Source organism: Crinia signifera, chromosome 19 (assembly GCF_055691185.1).
Source record: "Crinia signifera chromosome 19, ASM5569118v1, whole genome shotgun sequence".
Taxonomy (NCBI): domain Eukaryota; kingdom Metazoa; phylum Chordata; class Amphibia; order Anura; family Myobatrachidae; genus Crinia; species Crinia signifera.
The window spans coordinates 30999600-31023887 of record NC_139226.1 but is presented as its reverse complement, the minus strand read 5'-3'; the positions used below and the strand labels follow the sequence as shown (position 1 = coordinate 31023887).

At 45.6% G+C, this 24288-nt stretch overlaps 2 protein-coding genes across 2 annotated transcripts; both read right to left on the bottom strand.

Annotated features, from left to right (window-relative positions):
• Positions 1-1176: 1176 nt before the first annotated feature.
• LOC146042327 (ferritin heavy chain B-like) lies at positions 1177-14762 on the bottom strand. The gene is made up of 3 exons (XM_083162301.1): positions 14574-14762; positions 1655-1780; positions 1177-1508 (listed from the first exon to the last, which is right to left on the bottom strand). The coding sequence occupies exons 1-3, from the start codon at positions 14745-14747 to the stop codon at positions 1353-1355; spliced, it is 456 nt and encodes a 151-aa protein (XP_083018427.1). The 5' UTR covers positions 14748-14762; the 3' UTR covers positions 1177-1352.
• Positions 14763-19196: 4434 nt separating this feature from the next.
• Positions 19197-22953, bottom strand: LOC146042326 (ferritin heavy chain B). The gene is made up of 4 exons (XM_083162300.1): positions 22696-22953; positions 21262-21408; positions 19676-19801; positions 19197-19529 (listed from the first exon to the last, which is right to left on the bottom strand). Exons 1-4 carry the CDS (start codon positions 22795-22797, stop codon positions 19374-19376), a joined length of 531 nt encoding a protein of 176 aa, XP_083018426.1. The 5' UTR covers positions 22798-22953; the 3' UTR covers positions 19197-19373.
• Between the last annotated feature and the right edge of the window lie 1335 nt (positions 22954-24288).

Below are 24288 nucleotides of genomic sequence, written 5' to 3'. Positions count from 1 at the left end.
ATCTGCCGCCGGGCTCCTGCTCCCAAAGGGGCACCTCTCCTCCCCCTGGAAGTTTAAATCAGTTATTTAAAAGCCAATGATATCGCTTCTGTGGCTGAGTTCTGAAATATATATGTGTTCTCTATATAAGGGGAGGGGGGGGGGGGGGGGGGGGGGTGTGTGTGTGTGTGTGTGTGTGTGTGTGTGTGTGTGTGTGTGTGTGTGTGTGTGTGTGTGTGTGTGTGTGTGTGTGTGTGTGTGTGTGTGTGTGTGTGTGTGTGTGTGTGTGTGTGTGTGTGTGTGTGTGTGTGTGTGTGTGTGTGTGTGTGTGTGTGTGTGTGCCTATATATATATATATATATATATATATATATATATATATCTTGCCTCCAGGGGACTGGGGCGAACTTATGCCACTGAGAACTGGGGTAGCCAACCCTAGTCCTCGAGAGCTACCAACAGTGCATGTTTTGCAGGTCTCCTCACAGAATCACAAGTGAGCTAATTAGCTCCATCTGTGGATCTTTTAAAATGTGTCAGTGATTAATGAAATTCAATTAAAAAAAATATATGGTTTATGGCCAATGTTTAATACTTTTGCCATCGATGCGAGGAGAACCCAATTGTTTCCTTCCATTAATGGCACAGCAAAACCAATATTTTGCTTTTGTTTTTTTTCCCCAAAGTGCCGGGACACAGAGCATAGCTCCACCCCCACATTCTGATTGGCCCACAGGCCAGTCAAAGAAAATGGACGACCATCGATGGTTTTACTTATCAATGGTTACTAATCATATAGTTTGCTACTATCAATGGCCATCCCTACCACACACCAGTGGTTATTTCTACATCTGTGCAGTTTGCCTTCTGCATATTACCATGAATTGCTTGTACTAGCTATATTCCTCCTTACAAGGGTAGCAGATGGAAGGAAGGAACGGCACAAGGTGGACACAGGTCAAGAGTTACCAATTTAAAATGCTTATCATCCACAAACACCCAACTACAGTTAGCGTGCGGCCAAGATACCATATTATACTCTATATCACACCATTTAATATGCAGCCAGACCATATTATAAATGACTATGCAGCCCTTATGATTAGGCTTGCTCTGCAGAGAACATGGACACCCACACGGGCAGCTGTTCCTGCATCAGACCCCTAAACCGTAACATTAAAGGGAAGAGACGTCACATGCTGAAACAATCTTTATTGGAAGCTTGCTGACAAGCACAGTCACTGCTGCACTACAGGTTACATCATACAAGGTTTATGACTGTTTACGCCTGAGGAATGTACCAGGGGTAGAAGTGGAGTCAGGAGTTACAGATGCAGAGTAGACTGGTTGTATCCTCTCAGGAGGGAGGCCTCTTAGCTGCTCTCTCCCAAGGTGTGCTTGTCAAACAGGTACTCGCCCATGCCATTCTGGGGCACCCCAAGGCGCTTCAGGTTGGTGATGTAGTCTCCCAGCTGCTTCATAGACTTCACCTGTTCATCCAGGTACTCGGTCTCCAGGAAGTCACAGAGCTAGAAAGGAGACGTATCCATTATATGGAGGCTAGAGATCTCCAAGCGGGACAGTCACACCCCGCTAGGCAGTATGCAGGTCATAGAGCATGAATGCAGTCATCCCCCCACCTGCTAAGACAGTTACAGGCCACCTAGATACTTACATGAGGGTCCACCTTGTCAGCGGCCACCTTGTGCAGATCCAGGAGGGCCTGGTTGACGGTCTTCTCCAGCTGCAGGGCAGCCTGCATGGCCTCCAGGGTGTTGGCCCACTCGTCACGTTCTGGTTTCTAGAAAGAAGAGAACGAGGCGTTAGATGTGATCACAGGATGGCTTTATAGTAAAGTATAGATTATTGCAGGAGGCCTCGTATAACATGGGCGTTACCCATTCAGCAGCAGGGTATAGAAAGTAGGTCCACACAGTGTGTCTTTAGCAAACATGGAACATGCATTTCTGGCACGAGGACCGGATACAGGTGCTCATGGGTCTATGTCCCCAGCTCTGAGAAGCAACATATATAGGGTGAGATTTACCAAGCCTTGAGAAGTGATACAGCCAACCAGCTCCTAACTGTCAATTTTCAAAACCAGCCTGTGACATGGCGTAGGTGCTGATTGGCTGGCTGGTAGTTTATCACTTTTCAAGCTTAGTACATCTGGCCCATAATGTGTACCTTGTAACAGCCATGGCGGTTTTCCAGGTCACCCGGCAGGTGCACTCATTATTCAGACACATTTGAAAAGATCCACAGGTGGAGCTAATTATAGCACTTGTGATTCTGTGTGGTGACCTGCAAAACATGCCCTGTTGGGGGTACTTGAGAACCAGGGTTGGGAACCACTGCACTAGGGGAAGGAAGTGCCACTTGGGTAGAATGATGCCCTCTAGTGGGTGGAAGCCAGGTAGACACGATAGACTCTAGTCCCAGTATATAACACCCCAAACCCTGCATCTAGGGTACAGAGTGACGAAACGAGGTGGACCTGGACTGAAAACCCTTTATATTCACCTCTCGTTTCTCAGTGTAATGTACTTTTTAATCCTTGGCCCAGTTTATATACATGAGCAGCTGTGTGTCCTGTGTATTGTTATTAGGTATATCTTGCAGGATTGTATGTATGTATGTATGTATGTATGTATGTATGTATTGTGGAAGTCTAGGTACACACACGCCATTTTGTGATAGTATGGCCGCCATTTTGGGTCGCAGAGTTGCGCAAATAAAGTTTCCATACCCGAGTATGCGTGACAATGTGGACCGGAAGAGTAGACATACTATCACATATAAATTCATAATAACACACTTACACGAAATGAAATATAGTTAAAAGGTTTAGAACGCCACACATAGCTTAGTTAGCCCTGCACACACCTGTCTATATCGTGTTTAGTACCGTTCCGTTCAGCTCATTATGCGAAGTATTCCGGTCATTGCGAATATATCGCAATGTACATTGCCCGATAGTTATGGACAAAATCCATAACTCAGAGACAGTTTCTGTTGAAAGTAGTTAACAAAGGAAACTAGCTCAAACCGGTTCTTATCCTTGCTGACGCCGAAACCACTGAACAAAGGACTCTTAAAGTTCACTCCCCTGTACCTGGTCAGACCAGGTACAGCGTCTAACCTCCAATCACAGTGGACCGGACATATGATCTCTGACCAATGAGAATGGCCTTTGACCTCCCCCTTCTGACCCTATAAGATAGGCGACCCAGAGCAGCCAGGGTCTCTTCGGCACAACTAACTTCCCTGGACCTTCCTACCGGACTATCGCTCATTCCTGAACGATAGTGAGCTCTGACCGGACTGCGCTTCGCATACTAGATGACCACGGTAAACGGTTGCATTTCACGGTATTTATCCTTGTAGTATTGTTGGCTGGTTGTGTCTTGTATTATTGTATTCTTTCCCCTTAGCAGAGTTTGTTAGCATTCATTGTTAGTATATTGTATCACTTGTTATACCTGTTTATTTCTTATTTCTGTAATCCCCTTTTGTCCATTAGGGACTTTAATACAACCTTTTATGGAGTTCTAACCTCCTTACTTCTATTCAGTGGTCGTGTCTGGTTATTCGCATAATAGCGATAAGGTACATTGCGGACTCTGTCCTTTAAAGTATATTCGCAGAATTAGAGACAAAGTCCTGCGAAGGGATCTCTTATCAAGGTATTGGTTCTTAAGTGTATAACATACAATTAAAAGGTACGCTACGCTGCGCTACGTTTTGTTCGCACGTAGCTAGGTATAAAGGGTAAGCAGGTTACGGACACATTACGTAACCTGCGCTTTCCACTTATTGTCTCCCTGGTCATATCATATCAGCATTAACAATTGGGGGCATCGTCCGGTCGTTTCACATTCCAGAACTCAGTACCAGGCGTGCGGCCCGACCTATACCAGCAAAAGGGTGGAGATATTATCCATTGCTGGATAGGCCAGGTCCGCGGCGGTGCGGGGTTCGGGAAGTGCTAGCGTTGAAACCCGGGGCACAATAAGTGAAAGCCACGTGTTTAAAAGCATATATTAAGTGTGTAGTAAACTGTACTTCTGCCTGCCACAAGTAGTTTTAACGGGGTATAGTGTCTTGAGTTGCTTGTTCATTACAGTATATGTACCACGTGCGATAAGGTTCGCACACGTGGAATCTGTGTTTATTATAGTACATAGAGGATCCCCTCTGTGCAAAACTATAATTGTTTATTGTTAGTTACCGCAAAAACAGGGACTCCGCCACGTGGCGACAAGTCCTGGGCCTTTTGCAGTAACGTAAAGCGTCTATTGTGTATTACGCAAGGTGCGCGCGCACGTGCCCACATCGGGAAAGTTTCGCATCTTTGTACGTGATTTACGGATTAAGTGCGGGATTTATTTCGCATCCTAGTACGTAAATCTCGGACGGAGTTAAGGGACTTATTCCACATTTAGACGCAATTACTGCGTATAGCGAAACCCGAGCGCAACCTTGCAAATACACTATAGAACACGTGGGTGGCCGATTCATCGGCGGCCTGTGAACAAACACACGTACACACGTGGATGTTCATTGGTACTGCACACGCAGCACACATAGGAATTAAGAAGTGAACAGTATTAAACCACTAGCTTTATTTAAACAGTATAGTAATATACTGCGAATGAAGCGGTGATTAATAAAAGAAAATAAGTTTTTCTTTTTGTTCATTTTCTCATAAGCAAGCAACTCAAGCATTATTTTAATAGATTCCTATAGCTTATTATAAGGGATTTATACCTGCATAAGAATCTAGTGAAAAGCTACCGGCCTGGGAAAATTTTCTGTACAGAAATATTTCAAAAATAAGCATAAGACCAAGGTGTAACTAGCGCCCAGTGTGAAACATAACTGAGGCGGACGGGTGTGTGACGACACGACTCAGCGCAGTGTAGTCCAGTGTAGGACAGTCCAGTTAGGACCGGGTTCACGTGACGACGTGCCCATAGGAACTGCCCCTTCAGTGGAATTGATTCCGCTAGGAGGGTACAAGAAGATATATCGGAACGCACTTGTTTCCGATTAGCTACTTTAGAAATCCGATTTTTGGGGGTATAGGAAAACAAGTTTGCTATACCCTGGAAAAATTGTGCCGCATCAAGCAAGTTGGCTAGAAGTTCGCTGCTAGTTGAAAGACTTGGTGATTGAGTAAGTTACCTCGCATTGTGGGCTCTTCGCTTGATTGCGTTGAAGTGTCGCTGTGTGGAGAAGTGAGTGGTTGGGGAGCTCTCAGATAAGTAATAACCCACCGATTATCTATTAAGCTGTGAACGTTTATTCCTGTAACTATGGGTAATAACGGGTCACGCTGTGATAACGTGCAGGATAGGGAGGAAGCAAGCCGGCCAAGAGGATCGGCTGCTTTTATTATGTGCAAGAAGCACGGTGAACTCGCAGTTGTTTACCAAAATAAATGGAGAAAAATGACACAAGGCAGCAAGCTAGAATTTCCCAGTGTTGGTAGCTTCGATCCAGAAATCTTATCGGCAGTAAAAGATGAAATATGCCTACTCTCCAGTCGTAAGGAGAGAGTGAAGCATATAAATATTCTTAAATTGTGGCAGAAGGAAGGACAGGAACAATGGGGAACCAGAGGTCTGGCAATACCTGATGCAATCAGCCACAATAAAAATGCAAATGCAACCGCTGCCACACTAGAATCAGCTCCCCCACCCCCATATGTGCCGAAGGGGTTAATGTCTCATAAGAAAGACCTAAGTAATCATGTACCTGTTACTAACTTGTACCCTGTTTTATCCCCTTACAAGGAAACCCGAGAGGAAAACGAGCAGCTGTTGGCACTGGCCGTCTCTCATGCAATAAATATGATTGAGGGAAAAGCTCAACCCGCTGTTGAGGCCCCAGCACAGGAGGAGGAGACGGCTGATGCCAACAGCATAGTATTGGACTCAGGTAATGATGCACCACACAGCGCAGACACAAATGACTCCCAAGCAGGTCCCAGTAATGCGAATGTGGTACAAACATACCCTGTACGCACACTGGAGGTTCCCTATGGTAAGGCAGACAGAGAGGGTGTGATACCTACCAGAAAGATGACCATGCTAAACCCATGGACACGGTTAGAGCTGCGGTCCATCATTACAGATTTCCCTGATCCTAGGAAAAATCTGGCTCTGTGCCGGAAATTTGTAAGGGATCTGGGAAACTCTGATGAGCCCACCAACAAGGATTGGAGAATCATGTTGAGGGCCTGTCTCCCCACTCACATTGACATCCCGAAATTCATTCGGGATAGTGGATTGAAAGTGGACAAGGAGATAAATGATGAGATCAACCAGGAAAATATACGCCTGATTAACTTACAGTTAGGAGTGTATTTTCCTGCAGCAGTGGAATATAGCAAGATATTCACTATCAAACAACAAGATGGTGAAGTAGCTAGCGAATATTTCAACCGGGGTTTGATGGCGGTATCAAAGTACACTGGTGTCTCTGAGCCTAAGGACGACCCCCACCTGAGGGAGCTGATTGTCTCTGTGCTGGTGGAAGGGCTTAGCGAAAACTTGAGAACCAGAGTCCAAACTTCTTTCCCAAATTGGCGTGGAATGACAGTGGATGCCCTATGGGAATCTGCTGTGGACCACGACCGCAACATTAAAAAGCGCAAGGAACTGCAAACTGAGAAACTAATGATGGTTAGCATCCAAGCCCTTACTAATGCCCCAAACAAAGTTGCATACCAACAACGAAACACCAGGGACACAGGCAGAAAGCCCATTATTTGCTACAACTGCAATAAGGAGGGACATATGGCAGCACAATGTAGGTCAGGAAACCCAAGGAGTTACCAAACACATAGGCGAGAATGGGAATCTCACAAAGGTGAGACACGGAGATACCCAGCCCCTAGACAATGGGAGGAGACAGACAGGTCACGCAACATGCCTCCTCCCCATCTGATGGCTGACACTGTGCTAAGGGCAACCCAGGTCAGACCATAGGAAACAGGTCATACCTGTATCCTACAGCCAGTTAGACTAACACAACACCTTGGAGAGGAACCTCAGGTGAAGGTTGATATAGCTGGAGTAAGACAAACCTTTTTGGTTGATACAGGGGCGGCCAGATCTGTTCTCAACACTCCTCTTCACTTGGGTTTCACTAACCAATCAGTAGCGGCAATTGGGGTAACAGGAAAAATACAACATTACCCACTGACGAAACCAGCGGAGGTTACAATCGGGCCTCTGCATACCAAACACTCTTTTCTGTTGGCTGCAGCGGCCCCGACTAACCTCCTGGGTAGAGATTTACTATGCAAAATGGGATGTGTCATCTATTGCACCCCCGATGGGGTATTTCTGGACACTCCTAGAAATCTTACACAAGAAGTGCAAGATATGTTGGATAGTCCTCAGAGGCTAATGTTGTGTTCCACTGTTGTAGAATCAAATCCATCTAGGGTAGCTGAAATTACAGCACAAATACCGAGTTCCCTTTGGACTAAAGATGGACAGGATGCTGGGCTGATGGCAAATGTAGCTCCAGTAGAAATCTGCTTAAAAGAAGGCAGGATAGCCCCAAAAATACCGCAATACCCTTTAAAACCTGAAGTTGAGCTAGGAATATTTCCAGTGATCCAACGATTGCTCCAACAGGAAATCCTAGTTAGAACTTCCAGCACGGCCAATAGTCCCATTTTTCCTGTGAAAAAGAGCGGGGGGAGGGGCTACAGACTAGTGCAGGATTTGAGAGGGGTAAACAAGGTAGTTGAGAGCCAATTCCCCGTAGTGCCTAACCCAGCTGTCATCCTCATGCAAATCCCACCTCACTGTACCCATTTCACAGTCATTGACTTGTGTTCAGCATTCTTCTCCGTCCCTTTGCATCCTGACAGCCAGTATCTGTTCGCCTTTACTTACAGAGGAGTACAGTATACCTGGACACGACTCCCCCAAGGGTTCATAGACAGCCCCAGCATCTTCTCCCAGGCCTTGCATGATTGTCTGCAATCCTTTCAACCCATGAGCGGTTCGATACTGATACAATATGTCGACGACTTATTGTTGTGTTCTGAGTCACTGGAGTCATCAGTGGATGACACTAGACAGCTACTGATGCATCTCTCAGAGACAGGACATAAAGTATCAAAGGATAAACTGCAATTATGCCAGATCAGGGTTAAGTATCTGGGTCACTGCCTTACCCAAGGGCTGAGACACCTCACCGACGACAGAATCCAAGCGATTCAGAACATGGTACTGCCACAGACCCAACATCAGATCCGTACGTTCTTAGGCATGTGTGGATACTGTCGCAATTGGATCCCAGGATTCTCTATTCTGGCATTACCACTGCAAGAGATGGTTTCCTCAACTAAACCTGATCGGGTCTCTCATACTGAGGAATCTGAGCTGGCTTTCGAGGAACTAAAGGTGAGCCTAACAAAGGCCCCAGCACTGGGAATGCCAGATTATGGGAAACCCCTTGAACTGTACGGAACTGAATCAGGTGGGTGTGCGGCAGGAGTGCTTGTACAAAAACATGGTGATGCCAACCGACCAATAGCGTACTACAGTGGCCAGCTGGACACAGTAGCACGCTCACTCCCAACTTGCTTACGAAGTGTGGCTGCAATAGCACAACTAGTAAGTAAGAGTGAGGACGTAGTGCTGGGACACGATTTAACTGTTCATGCTCCCCATGCTGTCTCTGCTCTCCTAAATTCTGCCCAAACACGTCATGTGTCCTCAGCACGGTTCACTAAGTGGGAACTGGCGCTGATGGCCCCAGTAAATATTACCATCAAAAGATGCAACACACTAAACCCAGCCACATTTCTTCCTCATGTGCCCTCCAAGGCACAAAGGGTGGAGGGTGATGGAAATGTTGCTGAATATGGTAAAGCAGAGTTTAGTGAGAGTGAGGACAAACATGATTGCATGACCTACCTGAATCAGACCTTCACAGCACGTCCTGACATAAGCGACAGCCCATTAAGTGAGGTAGACATAACCTTATTCACAGATGGTAGCTGTCATAGACAGACGGAGACAGGAGAGCTTTGCACAGGCTACGCGGTAGTAGATGGAGAAGGTATTGTGGAAGCTGAACCCTTAGGACCACCTCACTCAGCGCAAGTAGCGGAACTGGTGGCACTGACCAGAGCATGTGAACTGGCTAAAGGGAAATCAGTGAACATATATACCGACTCCAGATATGCTTTCGGAGTAGTCCATGATTTTGGAGCCCTATGGCGCCTCCGAAATTTCATGACGGCGGCTGGCACACCAGTGGCGCATGCGACGTACATTAGGAGACTTCTGGGAGCTATCCAGCTTCCAGACAGAGTGGCTGTTATCAAGTGCAAAGCTCACACATCAGAGAAAGACCCGGTGTCACTTGGTAACAGCCGCGCTGATGAGGCAGCGAAAAGGGCCGCATGCCCTGTAAATATTTTCACCCATCCCACCAACCTTTGTACACTGAACATGGTATCCACATCCAAACTGATAGACATGCAGAATTTGTGTTCCCCACAGGAAAGAGCAGTATGGAAGTCGAAGGGATGTGGCCAAGAGTCCACCGGACTTTGGAGAGATGGACAGGGGAAACCAGTGGCCCCCAGAGCATACCTTCCTAGTCTAGCCGAGGCGGCCCATGGGCTGACACATCTTGGGAAGGAAGGTATGTGCAAGCTGGTAAAGGCCTACTGGTGTGCACCAGGGTTCGCTTCTCAAGCAGGTAGAGTGGCAATGTCATGCCTCACCTGTTTGAGGAAGAACGTTGGAAAAGCCATCCCAACAGAGCCATCCCACATCCCTCCTACAGAAGGCCCTTTCCAGGTAATACAAATCGACTTCATACAGTTACCACCCTGTAGAAATTTGAAATATGTATTGGTTTGTGTTGACATGTTTTCCAGCTGGGTGGAGGCTTTTCCCGCTGCCTCCAACACTGCTACCTTTACAGCAAAGAAAATATGTCAGGAGTTTGTCTGTAGATATGGTATCCCAAAGGTCATTGAGAGTGACAGAGGCACTCATTTCACAGGAGAGGTCTTCCAAATCATGTGTAAACTCCTGGGGATTAATAGTAAACTTCATACTCCATATCGTCCCCAAGCGAGCGCCAAAGTTGAGAGAATGAATGGTACTATTAAGAACAAATTGGGTAAAGTTATGGCTGAAACAGGGTTGTTATGGCCAGAGGCACTGCCTATTGTGTTGTATAGCATCAGGACCACTCCCAGGACTCCGCTCAACCTGTCCCCCTTCGAGATACTGTTTGGTCGGCAGCCACACATCATGATAGACCCACAGGATGATCTAAAATGTAATAATGAGCTAACTGTACAGTATATCCTAAAGCTAAACAAACAGCTAAGGGAGCAACAAAAGCAGCTGAATTTTCTGAACCCTGATATGCCTACCGAAAATTGTCATAATCTTAAACCAGGAGACTTTGTTATGATCCGAAATTTCTTACGCTCAGGTTGTTTGATAGACCGTTGGGAAGGACCGTACCAAGTTTTGTTGACCAGCACTACATCGATTAAAGTCGCAGAGAGAGAGACTTGGATACATTCGTCCCACTGCAAGAAAGCCAGTAACCCAGAATCCCAGTGTGCAGAGAGCGAGAGAGAAGAGGTGTCGCTAGAAGCATTGTTTCGGGAACACTGAGAAGCAGCCAAGGTCGAGCAACCTGAGTGAACAAAGGTCTAAGAGCAGAGCAAAATAAAAGTCTCCTGGGTAGAGATGATGGAAGGACTCCAAGCAAAAGGTTCACAGTTATGCATATATGTCTTTGTTTTCTTTCTGTGTTCTTTCTTTCATCCAAAAATACTTGGTGGCTGCCACATTCTAGAGCGATCGGAGCGGAGTCCTGACAGTGTAATAATGGACCCAGATATGGGTGAGGTAGAATCCCTAAACCAGCTTGACACTTTACCCATGACAGGAGAAGGTAAAAGGTATGAGGAAAACGTAGTTCAAGGGCTATGTGATGGTTTATTGTCTGGTGAGTACTGTGTCTGTAGATATTGTCAACCTAAAATGGAAGAAGGATGCATCCAGCGATGTCAGTCGACCAGTAAGGCAACTACCGGCCAACATCCTTTGAGTGATTACCACTCATTAGTGGGTAAGGTTTTAAACCAAACAGAATGCTGGGTGTGTTCTCAAGTATTACATAAAAGGAGTAGTGTAGGCCTAGTCCCATACCCGCTTAATATTTCAGAGATAAGCGTATTAAATAAGGGGAGGCCATTGGATAAGAGATACCTGTATACCAGGTCCCCTAGTCTTAGATTACACCCATACCAAGTGGATAAATCCCTGGTATGTATGAACTTCTCAAGTTCCAGAACAATTGGTACTTGGGAAGTGACATGGCAAAACCAGACAATAACTTACTCCCAGCGTCCAGATGGAGAGCCCATAGATAAAGAATTATTATTAAAAATCCGAACCAGTGGAAGACACTATAAATATGTTTACACGGTGAAGAAAAGTAAAATGATGGCCGGCAGAGTATCAGCCGGCTACTGTAATATGACCCTACAGCCAGAAACATGTGAGGAACGAGTCAGGGAGCAGGGGACGGGGATGTTCTTATGGATAATGTGTGACAAGATCATGAAATACTCTGTCCCTTATTTTCTCCCTGACGATGTTTATTACATTTGTGGTAGAAGGGCGTACAAATGGCTCTCCATGAACTACGTTGGTATTTGTTATCTAGGCAGAGTGTTACCGGAAGTGATGACCCTCACACACGATGAGATGATAAACGTACACAGAGGTATTTCTCCTCCTTACACTCATACCCATTATGACCAAATCCATAAAAGGGATTTAACGATAAGAAAAGAACCCCTAGCTTCTGAAATGATACACGAGTCGTTCGGTATCCAATTCCTCATTGCATTAGATATCACCCATACCGCCAGAGGAGTTATCAATTTTAAGTATATACAAGCATTAGCAAGCTTGGTAGATAACATCACTGAGATTTATGATGACACCTTTAGATACACTGGGAAGGAGTTACAAGCGTATAAAAGAGAGCTAGTTCAACATCGAATGGTGTTGAACTATCTGACAGCGATGACAGGAGGATATTGTGTCACCCTCTCTACACAGTTTGGGGTGAAATGTTGTACATATATCACCAACAATACTGAAGACCCAGAAGAAATCATCGATCACCGGATGGATGAGATTCTTCAGCTTAAATGGGAATTTAGAAGGGAACATAATATCAGCCTGGCAGAAATAGGTAACAAAGTTAGCGAATGGACCTCCTGGTTGAATCCAATGCACTGGTTCTCTGGTTTAGGAGAATGGGCGCAGGGGATCATAGCTAGCATAGGAAAACTCCTTCTCTGTATCGGTGGTGCCATCATAGTCTTTGTGCTATTGTTCAAATGTTTAAAGGTGGTGACCCGGGGAAAGGCAAAACGTACCGAAATCATGAGTGTAAGAACGAGAGATACAGAGGAAGACCAGGGTTTGGTATATGACCCAAAAATCGAAACCACCTCCCTTTAAAGAAACCATATTTGTGAACGTGTATATGTTGTAACCTCCCCTGTTTTTATTTTTATCCCAAAATTGTACATTATCCTTCGTGACCCTGAGTAGATTGTTCGATAAATGCGGCCCATCGTTTATCCATGATCCTGGATCGGCCGAGAGCAGATGGTTTACTCCCCTTATATGTTTATTTCATGCATCCCAATTTCTCTGTTTGGATTATGAATTTCTGTATTGTCGTGTGAAATGTTTTGTAACGTAACAGTTTTATATTTACTGTTAAAGGGTGGACTGTGGAAGTCTAGGTACACACACGCCATTTTGTGATAGTATGGCCGCCATTTTGGGTCGCAGAGTTGCGCAAATAAAGTTTCCATACCCGAGTATGCGTGACAATGTGGACCGGAAGAGTAGACATACTATCACATATAAATTCATAATAACACACTTACACGAAATGAAATATAGTTAAAAGGTTTAGAACGCCACACATAGCTTAGTTAGCCCTGCACACACCTGTCTATATCGTGTTTAGTACCGTTCCGTTCAGCTCATTATGCGAAGTATTCCGGTCATTGCGAATATATCGCAATGTACATTGCCCGATAGTTATGGACAAAATCCATAACTCAGAGACAGTTTCTGTTGAAAGTAGTTAACAAAGGAAACTAGCTCAAACCGGTTCTTATCCTTGCTGACGCCGAAACCACTGAACAAAGGACTCTTAAAGTTCACTCCCCTGTACCTGGTCAGACCAGGTACAGCGTCTAACCTCCAATCACAGTGGACCGGACATATGATCTCTGACCAATGAGAATGGCCTTTGACCTCCCCCTTCTGACCCTATAAGATAGGCGACCCAGAGCAGCCAGGGTCTCTTCGGCACAACTAACTTCCCTGGACCTTCCTACCGGACTATCGCTCATTCCTGAACGATAGTGAGCTCTGACCGGACTGCGCTTCGCATACTAGATGACCACGGTAAACGGTTGCATTTCACGGTATTTATCCTTGTAGTATTGTTGGCTGGTTGTGTCTTGTATTATTGTATTCTTTCCCCTTAGCAGAGTTTGTTAGCATTCATTGTTAGTATATTGTATCACTTGTTATACCTGTTTATTTCTTATTTCTGTAATCCCCTTTTGTCCATTAGGGACTTTAATACAACCTTTTATGGAGTTCTAACCTCCTTACTTCTATTCAGTGGTCGTGTCTGGTTATTCGCATAATAGCGATAAGGTACATTGCGGACTCTGTCCTTTAAAGTATATTCGCAGAATTAGAGACAAAGTCCTGCGAAGGGATCTCTTATCAAGGTATTGGTTCTTAAGTGTATAACATACAATTAAAAGGTACGCTACGCTGCGCTACGTTTTGTTCGCACGTAGCTAGGTATAAAGGGTAAGCAGGTTACGGACACATTACGTAACCTGCGCTTTCCACTTATTGTCTCCCTGGTCATATCATATCAGCATTAACAGTATGTATGTATGTGTGAGAAGCCGGTTATTGCCATAGTGTGTGACAGAAAGGAGAGCCAGGTAGGCCAATTACCATGTGTATCACATCTGCTAGTCCATTGTGTGAGGTGTGATAGGTGTTGCTGGTAATGTAGCAGAACAATGCCCGAGTGACTGGTAAAACAGCTTCCAGACAAAAGGGATGCATCTAGGTCAGCAGGGGGAGGGGTGTGAAGGAGGAATTTGCCAGCCAGGTTTATAAGGGGAACAGTTTCTCAATCTCAATTGAGGGTCTGTGTGAGCCAGTGCCCCAGGCTGGGGGACACAGGACTATCTAGCTAACGACAGGGGTAAGGCTGCAGATTACTGAGATTTAATGGAGCTGACAAGAGGATCTATGCTACCAATTATCCTGTACCATGTAAGCATCTTATTCTGGTGTGCTGTAACAATGACTTTTCTTTATGTAGTTTAGTCTGCCCGAGCGAGTCGAATCCCACGAGAGTAACCACCTTCCCAGCTAAGGGTGGTTTCCTCACACAGTTACCCTGACAACCACCAGCACGTTCTCATCGCAGAACCCCGATCTCCAGGCTGTGCTCACCTTGAGGTCCTGCAGCACGATGCGCCCCCCACGCTTGTTCTGATACTTCAGAAACTTCTCAGCATGCTCCCTCTCCTCGTGGCTCTGCTTCTTGAAGTATTCGGCCACATGTTCAAGAGCCACGTCATCACGGTCAAAGTAGAAAGACTGAATGGGGAGTGAAGATTTTAGCATTAGCACTTCATGTTTATAAGCACGATGGCCTTCAAGTTACAGGTCAGGATTATATATTCCGTTAGGCTGCACAAGCCATGTATAAAGTGGAGACAGGGATTAATTCACTAGGGGCATCACAAAGCACACCTGCTATAGACGTTAGAACCAGTATGTCAGCCATGTCCAACCTGCAGCCCTCCAGCTGTTGTGAAACTACACATCCCAGCATGCCTTGCCATAGTTTTATCATTTCCCAATAGCAAAACTGTGGCAAGGCATGCTGGGAGGTGTAGTTTCACAACAGCTGGAGGGACGCAGGTTGGACATGCCTGCATTATATCTTTGAACTAGAAGGCTGACCATCTCTTGTGCCACCAGCAGGGGGTGTGCCCCTGTCCCTGCGGTTGGTCTTTGAGAACTTCTGCAGTAAATCACACACTGCTTTGTGACTTGGGCGCTAATATCACACCCAGATCGCAATGCGAATGTAATTGTTAATAAACGGGCCCCACAGTAGCCATGCATTAAATGAATGATAGTGGCACATAGACTGATATCGGGACCAGAAGGCTGCACAGTATTTGTCCGCGTCCGATATATCGGGTGCCGTGAAACTAAACAAGTACAGTCCGCACCAGTAAGAAGCAGTTAATAGACAACCACAGCAGGAACAGGTTATGTGGGTGGGTGGCTGTCCGCCCCACCCTCTACGTCCTGGTGTGGGAGCAGTTAATAAACAGCTTTTTCCCCCAGTGAATAAGTGTGCACTATGGCACAGGGTGTATACAGAAGCAGGGGGGGGGGGGGGGGGGTGTACTGGATGACTAGCACAGGAGGCAGGGGGAAGCAGTGCCACTGTACAGATGCGGGGGAGGTGAGGATACTGATAAGAAAACAAGACAATGCAGGATCAGGAGACATGGGAGATACTGGCTCTACGCACACAGCAGCTGCTGTGGGGATAGGCACAAGCCATATACAACACACTTAAGGGGAGAAGTTTCAAAGATTGGGCAACATCTCTGATACTGAGACACTACAATACATCTCCCCTCTGTGCATTCCCATATAGACCTACAGGAGCATGCTGAGACTTGTAGTTCCATAACAGCTGGAAAGCACATACTACACTCTTCTAGCCGCAAGGAAATTCAAGATAACAGAAGGCAGGAGGAGACAGAAAACCCATATAATGATTATAAAGTATACAGAGCGCAGGGCGAACCATAGGAACCCTGAACGTCCGGATCGCGGCAAACAGCAGCCGCGATTGGACGAAAAACACCACGTGACCGACGCAGTGACGTCACACGCCGGTCACGTGATCAATACACCGCAATACAGGGCGGAAATAGCCTCCACAGTGAGGGCAGCATCAGTAAAAACTGATTGGACAATACAAACACATGACCCTGAACAAGCCAAATGATTGGCTGAGATGTACTAATAAATATGATACACAGGGGACAATCGGCTTGTGGCTCTGAGGAAGCAGTACCTGTGAAACACGTGTCAGCCTTAAGCTGGATACAAATGTTTCTAATCATATTGAAATGTTGAATTAAATGAAACAATGTTGTTGTGAAATGTGTCTACAAACTTTAAAGCGCTAGGAGGGGGAATGATTAACTGGAAGGTGTAGAAATAGACAGAATCCTGAAATAAGGGAAACAGCCTGAGATATCCCAAATCTGTCTGAACTAAAATAGCCAGACAATAGGGGCATATATATTTAATGCATAAACTCAGTGGATTCTAATATCAGCAGAATCTTAACGCTGACAAAATAACTTGTCTAATAATTATATAGAAAAATAAAAAGTCTATTTACACCATGACCAGCTGACCGAATGCCTGCTAGATAATTTTCTTATACCAAGCATAAGGGCAATATGTCACAAATCCAGTTATAAAAGTCACTTTAAATTTATGACACCAGTCTTGGTCATAAATATATTATTATTTTTTTGAAACTTATCAGTATTAGATCCCACGCAAATTGGGAATAAACCTGTCACTGTGCACAGTACCTACCCCAACTATTACCAGGGGAGCCCCGAGATAAGGTGGAGATATTTTATAACCGCACCCTGATGTATAAATAGATGGTACAAAACATCATGACCACCCAGGCATAGAAAATAAAGGGATACTAGGTAATCAACAACTTATTGATATTTTCCACCCCTAGTATCGGATAAATAATAATGCAAGGTGGCCTATATATGGGACAATAAACCAATGCAGAAGTTAAAGGCAATTAGCCATTTGAATAAAGGAATATTGAGGAATTAAACCCAATATTTGGTACTTATCATCTCCTGCATTTGGAAAACACCTACTTAGTGAGAATTAAAGTTCCCATAAAAAGTGCACAGATCCAATGCTTTTGGAGAAAAATATCATATACTAAATACTGAAACAGGTTTCATAAAAGTGGGAATCAAAACCCCTATTAATAAAGACACGCAAAACATCCCCCTCCCCAACTAAGGAATACTACCTACCTAAATATAGTAAGACAAATTCACAGCGAAATTTGTATCCAGTCTTAGGGAAACTTTTTATCCCTATCAAAAGCACCTTTCTTTCTTTTGTGCCAAAAGCACATCACATATGTATGTTACATGTTTGTACGTTCAAAGTCTCTTTTAATTCTTTAAAAAATTCGCAGGTCTCAGAAGGGGACCTCCCCATGCGATTATATATATAAAAAATCTGCATGAGAAGTTGGTCTCTTTTCTTCTTAATAAATTAATAATAAAAGTTATATTTTAAACTTCAATTTTTTGTGGGGTATGATACCTTTCCCCCCCCCCCAATTAAACCCCTCTCCTCACAGAATCACAAGTGAGCTAATTAGCTCCATCTGTGGATCTTTTAAAATGTGTCAGTGATTAATGAGTGCAGCTGTGCAGCAGCTAAGTGGTCTGGAAAATGTGAACTGTTGGTAGCTCTCGAGGGCTAGGGTTGGCTACCACTGCACTAGAAGATATTGCCATGCATATGGTTTAGAAGCCCCTTTCTGAACGAGATTGATGGCAATATCTTCTAGTGTGTATGGGCCTTTATGCAGATGACCACTTTAGTCCATTTTGCAGCGTTTGGGAGCAAACGGTCGATTGTAATTTGTTCCCAGATTTTCATTCCAACCAGCCAGATTGGAATGAATTTTCTAGTGAGTATGGGGCTTAAACATAAATCTGATTATTCCACATGACTCCTGGCTGGCCAGTTTTCCCACCAGCTTATGAAGGTCAGGGACATAATGGGCTAATTATGTAGGTGGATCTGCCCCACTGGTAGCGACTGCAGCAGATGTACCAGAGGAAGGATCAATTCATTCTATTGCTGAATAGTTCCTAGGCCATCTCACTTTCCCACAGTCAGAGCAGCACCTAAAGGGAGATCTTACATAACCTTGTTATTAGCTTTGTTCCAGGTGTCCGCTATTATTTATCTCCAACATTACATAATTGTATTTTGCAACATCGTAACCGCTTGCCTACTGGAACAAGTAGAAGCTTGATGACAGAAGCTTGATGACAGCAGGCACTGCCCAAGTGCTAGGGCAGCAGCACAGCGCTGCTGACAATCCGCTGCCTGCCCATGCAGACTTCTGCAGTGTGCAACTAGAACTTGACCCTTTTCTGTGCCAGGAAGCAGGGTCACAAATGGGCCTTGGCATGATAATGTTAATAAGTAATTACAACATACCTAGCCTGAAATAGCCTACCCTATAGTGTTTTACAGGGATACATTGATGTCAGATCAGCTGACGAGACCCCACACTGGGGATGGCTATCGATTAAAAAAAAAAAAAAAAAAAAAAATTATGGTTTATGCCCAATGTGTAATACTTTTGCCATTGATGCGAGGAGAACCTAATTGTTTCCTTCCATTAATGGCACAGCAAAACCAATATTTTGCTTTTGTTTTTTTCCCCAAAGTGCCGGGACACAGAGCATAGCTCCACCCCCACATTCCGATTGGCCCACAGGCCAGTCAAAGAAAATGGACGTCCATCGATAGTTTTACTTATCAATGGTTACTGATCATATAGTTTGCTACTATCAATGGCCATCCCTACCACACACCAGTGGTTATTTCTACATCTGTGCAGTTTGCCTTCTGCATATTACCATGAATTGCTTGTACTAGCTATATTCCTCCTTACAAGGGTAGCAGATGGATTGGAGGAATGGCACAAGGTGGACGCATGTCTAAAAGTTACCAATTTAAAATGCTTACCCACAAACACCCAACTACATGTTAGCGTGCGGCCAAGATACCATATTATACTCTATATCACACATTGCACCATTTAATATGCAGCCAGACCGTATTATAAATGACTATGCAGCCCTTATGTTTAGGCTTGCTCTGCAGAGAACATGGACACCCACACTGGCAGCTGTTCCTGCATCAGACCCCTAAACCGTAACATTAAAGGGAAGAGACGTCACATGCTGAAACAAACTTTATTGGAAGCTTGCTGACAAGCACAGTCACTGCTGCAATACAGGTTACATCATACAAGGTTTATGACTGTTTACGCCTGAGGAATGTACCAGGGGTAGAAGTGGAAATCAGGAATTACAGATGCAGAGTAGACTGGTTGTATCCTCTCAGGAGGGAGGCCTCTTAGCTGCTCTCTCCCAAGGTGTGCTTGTCAAACAGGTACTCGCCCATGCCGTTCTGGGGCACCCCAAGGCGCTTCAGGTTGGTGATGTAGTCTCCCAGCTGCTTCATAGACTTCACCTGTTCATCCAGGTACTCGGTCTCCAGGAAGTCACAGAGCTAGAAAGGAGACATATCCATTATATGGAGGCTAGAGATCTCCAAGCGGGACAGTCACACCCCGCTAGGCAGTGAGCAGGTCATAGAGCATAAATGCAGTCATCCCCCCACCTGCTAAGACAGTTACAGGCCACCTAGATACTTACATGAGGGTCCACCTTGTCAGCGGCCACCTTGTGCAGATCCAGGAGGGCCTGGTTGACGGTCTTCTCCAGCTGCAGGGCAGCCTGCATGGCCTCCAGGGTGTTGGCCCACTCGTCACGTTCTGGTTTCTAGAAAGAAGAGAACGAGGTGTCAGGTGTGATCACAGGATGGCTGTATAGTGAAGAATGGAGTATTGCAGGAGGCCTCGTATAACATGGGCGTTACCCATTCAGCAGCAGGGTATAGAAAGTAGGTACATACAGTGTCTCTTTAGCAAACATGGAACATGCATTTCTGGCACGAGGACCAAATACAGGTGTTCATGGTTCATGTCCCCAGCTCTGAGAAGCAACATATATAGGGCGAGATTTACCAAGCCTTGAGAAGTGATACAGCCAACCAGCTCCTAACTGTCAATTTTCAAAACCAGCCTGTGACATGGCGTAGGTGCTAATTGGCTGGTAGTTTATCACTCTCTATTTTATCACTTTTCAAGCTTAGTGCATCTGGCCCATAGTGTGTTCCATTGTAACAGCCATGGCGGTTTTCCAGGTCACCCGGCAGGTGCACTCATTATTCAGACACATTTGAAAAGATCCACAGGTGCAGCTAATTATAGCACTTGTGATTCTGTGTGGAGACCTGCAAAACGTGCACTGTTGGGGGTACTTGAGGACCAGGGTTGGGAACCACTGCACTAGGGAAGGAAGTGCCACTTGGGTAGAATGATGCCCTCTAGTGGGTGGAAGCCAGGTAGACACTATAGACTAGTCCCAGTATATAACACCCCAAACCCTGCATCTAGGGTACAGAGTGACGAAACGAGGTGGACCTGAACTGAAAACCCTTTATATTCACCTCTCGTTTCTCAGTGTAATGTACTTTTTAATCCTTGGCCCAGTTTATATACATGAGCAGCGGTGTGTCCTGTGTATTGTTATTAGGTATATCTTGCAGGAATGTATGTATGTATGTATGTATGTATGTATGTATGTATGTATGTATGTATGTATGTATGTGTGAGAAGCCGGTTATTGCCATAGTGTGTGACAGAAAGGAGAGCCAGGTAGGCCAATTACCATGTGTATCACATCTGCTAGTCCATTGTGTGAGGTGTGATAGGTGTTGCTGGTAATGTAGCAGAACAATGTCCGAGTGACTGGTAAAACAGCTTCCAGACAAAAGGGATGCATCTAGGTCAGCAGGGGGAGGGGTGTGAAGGAGGAATTTGCCAGCCAGGTATATAAGGGGAACAGTTTCTCAATCTCAATTGAGGGTCTGTGTGAGCCAGTGCCCCAGGCTGGGGGACACAGGACTATCTAGCTAACGACAGGGGTAAGGCTGCAGATTACTGAGATTTAATGGAGCTGACAAGAGAATCTATGCTACCAATTATCCTGCACCATGTAAGCATCTTATTCTGGTGTGCTGTAATAATGACTTTTTTTATCTAGTTTTGTCTGCCCGAGCGATTTGAATCCCACGAGAGTAACCACCTTCCCAGCTAAGGGTGGTTTCCTCACACAGTTACCCTGACAACCACCAGCACGTTCTCATCGCAGAACCCCGATCTCCAGGCTGTGCTCACCTTAAGGTCCTGCAGCACGATGCGCCCCCCACGCTTGTTCTGATACTTCAGAAACTTCTCAGCATGCTCCCTCTCCTCGTGGCTCTGCTTCTTGAAGTATTCGGCCACATGTTCAAGAGCCACGTCATCACGGTCAAAGTAGAAAGACTGAATGGGGAGAGAAGATTTTAGCATTAGCACTTCATGTTTATAAGCGCGATGGCCTTCAAGTTACAGGTCAGGATTATAGATTCAGTTAGGCTGCACAAGCCATGTATAAAGTGGAGACAGGGATTAATTCACTAGGGGCATCACGAAGCACCCCTGTGTATATCAATGCACACCTGCTGTAGACATTAGAACCAGTATATCAGCCATGTCCAACCTGCAGCCCTCCAGCTGTTGTGAAACTACACATCCCAGCATGCCTTGCCATAGTTTTATCATTTCCCAATAGCAAAACTGTGGCAAGTTATGCTGGGAGGTGTAGTTTCACAACAGCTGGAGGGACGCAGGTTGGACATGCCTGCATTATATCTTTGAACTTGAAGGCTGACCATCTCTTGTGCCACCAGCAGGGGGTGTGCCCCTGCGGTTGGTCTTTGAGAACTTCTGCAGTAAATCACACACTGCTTTGTGACTTGGGCGGTAATATCACACCCAGATTGCAATGCGAATGTAACTGTTAATAAACAGGCCCCCCAGTAGCCATGCATTAAATGAATGATAGTGGCACAGACTGATATCAGGACCAGAAGGCTGCACAATATTTGTCTGCGTCCGATATATCGGGCGCCGTGAAACTAAACAAGTACCGTCCGCACCAGTAAGAAGCAGTTAATAGACAACCACAGCAGGAACAGGTTATGTGGGTGTGTGGCTGTCCGCCCCACCCTCTATGTCCTGGTGTGGGAGCAGTTAATAAACAGCTTTTTCCCCCAGTGAATAAGTGTGCACTATGGCACAGGGTGTATACAGAAGCAGGGGGGGGGGTGGGGGAGGGGAGAATGTACTGGATGACTAGCACAGGAGGCAGGGGGAAGCAGTGCCACTGTACAGATGCGGGGGAGGTGAGGATACTGATAAGACAACAGACAATGCAAAATCAGGAGACATGGGAGAGACTGGCTCTACGCACACAGCAGCTGCTGTGGGAATAGCCACAAGCCATATACAACACACTTAAGGGGAGAGCTTTCAAAGATTGGGCAACATCCCTGATACATAAACACTACAATACGTCTCCCCTCTCTGTGCATTCCCATATGGACCTACAGGAGCATGCTGAGACTTGTAGTTCCATAACAGCTGGAAAGCACATAGTACCCTCTTCTAGCCGCAAGGAAATTCAAGATAACAGAAGGCAGGAGGAGACAGGAAACCCATATATTGTAGTGTATGTATATGGGGCACTCCCCAGGGAGAGGGAGGTGTAAATACACAAGGGGTACTCACCATGGAGAGGTAGGTGTAGGACGCATACAGCTCCAGGTTCACCATACGGTTGATGGCAGCTTCGCAGTCGCGGTGGAAGTTCTGGCGCACCTGGGACTCCATTGCGGTGTTTGGTGGTTTTCGTTGGCGGAAAAGTTACAACGTAAAGTGGACAGGAGAGATTTCTTTAGCACAGAGAGGAGACTCCGAGAGGGTTCCGTTCAATCACTGTTGAAGCAAGAACTCAGCTCAGAGCTAGAGATGTCTGATCCCAGCAATAACAAGGAGCCCAGTATTTATACCCTGCCCAGGAGTCTCCTCCTGCACTGACATCATCCACCAGTAACCGACACACCCCCTCCCATAGCCAGCTATGGGGGAGGGGAGCTCTTACTGTTCTCCTATAGGGGCATCTGCTGAGTCACACATACATTCTGTTCTGTATGTGACTGCTTAGTGTTCTCCTATGGGGGCATCTGCTGAGTCACACATACATTCTGTTCTGTATGTGACTGCTTAGTGTTCTCCTATGGGGGCATCTGCTGAGTCACACATACATTCTGTTCTGTAGGTGACTGCTTAGTGTTCTCCTATGGGGGCATCTGCTGAGTCACACAAACATTCCGAAAATTCCATGAACAGAAATGTAATACTATACATTGATTTCTGCAAAATGACAATATTGCAGAATTATCTGCAATGTATACATTTTCTGTGCTTCTGTTGCTGACAATCAGTTACTCGGTCATTACAGTTACACCACCATTGCTTCCTACCATGGGGGTTCATTCAGAACTGTTAGCAAGGCTGCAATTTCTGCAGACGGACAAAATCCTGCTGCACCAAAAATTTGAGAGGGGGCCAGAGAGAGCAGTATGTGGGCGACGTTAGCTGGCGAAAGTGGTCGACTCAACACACTGGGCCGGAGAGTGATAAATAAACAACCAACCAATCAGCTCCTACCTGACATTTTTCAAACACAGCCTGTGGCATGGCAGGCAGGAGCTGATTGGCTGGCTGTTTATCACTCTCCATTTTATCACCTTTGAAGCTTAGTGCATCTGGCCCAGTGTGAGATGTATTTGCTGAAGTCAGATCAGGTTTTCAAAGTCGCCAATTCTCAGCGATGATGGGGAAAATCGCTGGGCTGAATTTGCCCGTCTAATCCATTTTCCCGGGTTGTGGACGGCTTTTCTCAGCAGGACACTATGGTAATACCAGAAGAGCAGCGGTGGCGGCCGGCGATGATGTGGAAGCGCGTATCAGCGCTCACCGCTCATCGATGCCCCTCACACACTGGGTGGCTTTTGAGCTGAAAGCAGCTGAAACGACAAAACTGCTTTCAGCGCAAAGTCGCCCAGTGTGTATGGGCCTTAAGAATTATATAAAGATGACTAAGGATAATAGTGATAACACTTGCTGCATTATTGCCTCATGCGTGCCCCAAATTGATTGGAATGCCTTGTTGTGGAAATTGCAGAGCCCAGCCAGCATGACTTTGTAGGATTGAGAGACACAATGGGGAAGGGCAGTGACAGTGACGTAGGCTGGTTGCTGGGTGACCGAGTAAGGAAGTTATTGGGGGAAGTGTCCCTAAAGAGCCAGAGGAAGTGT